The sequence below is a fragment of the Aplysia californica genome, unplaced genomic scaffold (genome assembly GCF_000002075.1).
Source record: "Aplysia californica isolate F4 #8 unplaced genomic scaffold, AplCal3.0 scaffold00321, whole genome shotgun sequence".
Taxonomy (NCBI): Eukaryota; Metazoa; Mollusca; class Gastropoda; order Aplysiida; family Aplysiidae; genus Aplysia; species Aplysia californica.
The window spans coordinates 111,286-116,285 of record NW_004797591.1 but is presented as its reverse complement, the minus strand read 5'-3'; the positions used below and the strand labels follow the sequence as shown (position 1 = coordinate 116,285).

Here is a 5,000-nt window from a genome sequence, read left to right as displayed (position 1 = left end):
AGTATCCTAGGGGTTATCCGCCCCAGCCCCTCCCCCGAACTGAGTTCGCCTGTAACTCATAAATAGGGAGCTCTCGTGGTCTAGGGGTTACGGTGTTCGCCTCTCATTCTATAGGTCCCGGGTTCAAAAACCTTACAGCGACTGAACCTTTTCATCTCTAAATTAATGTCCTCCTTTCACCTCCTTTCCTGCTTCCTCACAATGTTCTGTCGTCTGCTTTCGTCTCCACCACCCACCCCCCCCTTTTCCCCCTATCTCTTTTGACCCACTCTTCTGGGCTCCGGATTCTTCCTGCTGCCTTTCTACTGCCACTCTTTGGCTTTTTTGCTATCTTTCTACAGCCACTCTTTGGCTTTTTTGCTGTCTTCAGCCACACCCCTGATCTTAGGGTAGTTAAGATCTAACACCTAACCTTCTCGGACAAGGGCGAAAAAATCTCGGAGGTCCTGTGTCCGATTTACCTTCGTGGTCCTAAAATCAAGAGTAGGATTCAGCCGTCAACTGGACGGAACTGATAATACTTAATGTGTCCCGCACCCTCAAATGACATTATGCAGTTGCGAGCGCCGTAAAACACTTACCCCCCCCCCCCCCCCCGAAAAAACTAACCCAACAGAAATACAACAGGCACGCTCAGTCTTCGGCGATCAGAAAGCATATTATGTCAAATCGGGATGATCTGTGCATGACTGCAGTTGTTGTTTGCTGCTGCTGTTGCTGTTGTTTTTTTTGTTGTTGTTTTTGGGGGGGGGGTTGGGGGGTGGTTATTGTTTTACTTACCATCCCTTTATTGTCAGCCTTGATATTTTGGAGCACTGATTGTAATGAGTGCTGTCGTGTCCATGTTTGTCTTTAACTCAAGTGAACAATTAATAACCACTGGAAGAACCGCTGAGCTTTTGAAAATACCCCATTCGTGTCTAGTAAGCCATGCTAACCTTAACAAGACCAAAATCTTTGCGTGTTCCCATCAGGTCGCCTAAGGCGGGAAGGGTCAGAGGGCAGAAAGTTGGTTGAGGACATTGAGGGCTCAGGGTCTGATCATGAGGAAATTAACGTGGACACCGAAGACATTGTGTCTCTTGAGGAACAGAAAATCCTCAATGAAGGTAAATCTTTAACAGATTGAATCGTGTCGGAAAAAGAGAAATAAGTGGGCTGGAAGAAAATGGTAAATAAGGAAAATAAAGTATTTCTTGACGTTCGAAATACAAACAGACTGTTTAGTATGAACCAAAAAGACATCCGGAACTCACCCCCCCCCCCCCAAGAAAAAATGACAACAGCAATACCTCCGAGATTTTTTCGCCCTTGCCCGAGAAGCTTAGGTGTTAGTGAGAAACAGCTACATAATAGAGATCATAGCAGCAACGGCACCAACAATAGCAACAGAAGTAAGATGGCAAAGAAAATCGTGTTTGTAGATAATCGCTGGCTACTTTGATTTGAAAGAAATGAGGTTTAGTATTACATGTACCTAGGTAACAAAACTCTACGGGTTGATCTTGTTTTCTTCTGTCACGTGTCTCAACAAACAGCAACGTGTAGGCCAACAGACATCTCTGAAAAACTTTCTCAAGTTTTGGCTCTATAATTCACTGTATGCTGCCGTTGTCTCCCAGCTGTATCGTGCTGACGAAGGGACTTTGGTGAACGATATAGAATAAAGCAATCGGTTGACCTTAAAGTGCTAGGACAGCGCCATCTGCATACAATTCGACCGATTTGTTATTTCTTTTAAGTTTGCTTCTTTACTTAAAGTTCAGGTCTTTTCAAATTTTACCCACAATAAATCTTTTTTCTAAATATCAAATTCAATTCAAACTTAATTCGATTCCCTAGTACTAGTACAACATGGTTATCACTTTTCTGCCTCTCCTTAGCCAGAACTCGAAACTTAGGCTGTTTTGCAAGGTCTGGTGAATTTTGCCCATTTATCGTCCGGGGTGGGGGGGTCCTCTCTGTCCGTCTTGCTAGTTCCTAGCACTTAATAGCGGTGATTGTCCCAAACGTTCTCTATGGGTGTTTTGTTGTGTGTGGGGGTTTTTTTGGGGGGTTGGGTTTTTTTGCTGAGGTTTGAGGAAGGGGGGGGGGGAGGAGGACCGCTCTGGTAGGATTTGCCCTTTCTTTTCAAGCAAGGATCTATCGTCATTATAATCTCTCCCTTTCCTTTTCTTTGTATGTTACTCTATAGTAATACCTCTAATCTACATGTACTTCCTATATATATATATATATATATATATATATATATATATATATATATATATATATATAGCCCTGGCAAAGCTGTGTCATGCATAGCAGTCAAAATTGCCTGCCAAAACGCAAAAGGCCATAATATGACCTAATTGTATTGCAAGTGCCTTGAAACTCTTTCTGACCGGCTGTTCCTTCCCCAGGAGCTGAAGAGTCCAGGGCCGAGTGGGTGGGCTTAATCCTTGTGGTCCTCCTGCTCCTCCTGTGTTTCTGCCCCTGTCTCGTCTACTACTGCACCAAGTATATATCTCTCTCTCTCTCTCTCTCTCTCTCTCTCTCTCTCTCTCTCTCTCTCTTTCTTTCTCTCTCTCGCTCTCTCTCTGTATATATATACATATATATCGCTCTCTCTCTCTATCTCTATCCCTCTCTCTCTCTTTCTCTCTCTCTCTCTTTCTCTGTTCAAATAAGGTGGGCTCCAAACAGGCAGTCAGGGGTGCGGCGTTGTGATTGGCCAGTCCAGTAATGAGTGAGGTGGGGCAGGCGGCAAAGAGAGATGAGCGGAAAGACACGTTACGTGAGCCACTCCAAAAGTGATGTGACAGACTAACCTTGGGCATTGAGCTAGCCAAAAAGACAGTAAAAAATGAGGAGAGCGTGTAGTGTGTGATTTTTCGGTAAGTTACCTTTGCATTGCTATAGCGGGAACCTGCCTATAGCGGGATTTTTCTTCTGGAACTAAAAGTCCACTATAGCCATGTTCTACTCTATATGTATATTATATTCACATATAATAATGTATGATGTAGGTGTGAGGGCCCATGTGTATATAGGTGTGAGTGTTTGTGAGTATTTGGGGTTGTTGTTTTTTTGTGTAGGTGTTTTATGTCCCCATCAACAAGATTTAAATCATTTAGGAGACGGATTCCGACCTTGCCTGTCAGAGCCAACCCAGTCTGAGAGGAATACATGTACATTATCTCAGCAGAAAGACCGATATACCCGATTTTTAAATTTCCCAATTCGGGAATCGAATCCGGGTCTCTTGCGTTCGATATCATAGCGCCTAACTGTTACACTACAGACACCATTTGGCCGCTTTTAAGTGCAAGGGGCTATCCCGAAAAATGCTGTTTTGAGAAAATCGAAGGTAAAATTTTTGCCCGTTGTTCAGTTTCTTTAAAAGACAAGGAGAGATTTCTCTATAACCAAACAAATATAATTTACACATCAATGAAACCAAACTTCTCCTATCGGTAGGGCAAAATCCACTTTTGCTGTTGGTCAAAATTTCTGGAAACCCCCAAAACCTGGGTTAGCCTGCTTGTCCTTAAAAGCGACCAGTAGTGTGTTTGTTTGTTTGTTTATTTTATGTATGGGCTTGTGTATGTATGTGAGAACATTGTTCAGTGTATGTATGACTTCCAGATCTCTTATCCTCTGTTTCAGCACTCGCACTTACTTGACACACAGCACATTTACATGTTAGGATTAGAGTTACACACTGTGCTGAAAACTACTGTTAATCTGTTTTGTGAGTGTTTCACTCTCCTGAATTTGTTACTGAAAACTGCCGAATTGAATTATTCAATAGACCCACAGTGTAGTAATAGAGGGTGCAACACCTGTGAGGGTGGAATAGAATTCTCAAACCTTCCGTGCTCACATGTCCGTGGATGGTTGGCGAGTGCCCTTGTGTGATCTGCTCCTTCTTTTAAATCAAACATCTATCGGTGGGTGGTTGGCGGGTGCTGTGGTGTGGTTTGCTCCTTCTTTCCCATCAAACATCTATTGTCCTGATCTCTCCTCCTTCTTTTTTGTGTATGTTACTCTCTTGTTACACCTCTAATCTTCGGCACTCATATGACCTTTTTGTGTTGCAAGTGTCGTAAAACATTTACTAAAACTAAACTAAAACATATATCGTCCTTATCTCCCTTCTTTCATGTTTGTGTTCGTTACTCTCTTGTAACACCTGACATTTTTCTCACTTTTATGACTGCATTATGTTGCAAATGCTGAAAAACGTTTACTAAAACTAAAACTCAGTTATCCAAATGTGATCTACAATGATGTATAGCCCCTGTCTTCTTACATTCCTATTTTTTACCTTTTACCATTGGGCCAAGTGCCCCACTATTAAAAGATCGTATTTGTATTCAGTGGTGCGTTAAACTCACACAAAAAAGACGGGAAAAGCTGCACAGTTGTATCCCACAGGAAATTTGTCAACGAAAAGGTTCTGAGAAAACCAGCAGACGACGATGAGAGCGATGACAGCGACGATATCGGGGGAGAGAAAGGTGGTGACGAAACAGAGAAAGATGACGACGAAACGGAAAAAGATGACGATGAAACTGAAAAAGAAGAAGAGGACGCCCCTCTTTTGTGAGCAATAAGAGGGGAAAAGCGTCGCTGGGGTGGGGGGGGTGTAACTGTAACTATATCCGTCGGGTTTTTCCAGTAACCTCTGTTATATTGTGGTAAACGTTTGAGTTCCTATACTCAATATCGTTTTTGCCCTCACGATTTGTGACTGTTCGTTTGTTGACTTTTTTTTTTATAATTTCAAAACAGAATTAAAGTCATGTATTATATTAAGCTAAATACCTGATTATTAAGATGCCCTTGTTTTTTCGTGTCATGTTTCTCAGTGCCTACGTGTGTATGTGCAGTCTTATCCAAAGTTCATACAGACAACAAAAAGGAAAGTGCGTGGAAGGTGTAGGGGAGAAATATTTGTTATCATAGTTTCTACTTTACCTATTAAGCTAGACATTACGGACCGCTCAATAATTAAT

At 42.2% G+C, this 5,000-nt stretch overlaps 1 protein-coding gene across 1 annotated transcript in view; it reads left to right on the top strand.

The window, feature by feature from the left end:
* The window catches only part of LOC101853245, a gene marked incomplete in the record, with an annotated part of 36,466 nt that overhangs the window by 15,806 nt on the left and 15,660 nt on the right, over nt 1-5,000 (top strand). The window contains 2 exon segments of the mRNA XM_035970790.1: nt 2,403-2,499; nt 4,420-4,587. Of these exon segments, the coding sequence (XP_035826683.1) occupies nt 2,403-2,499; nt 4,420-4,587 (265 nt within the window).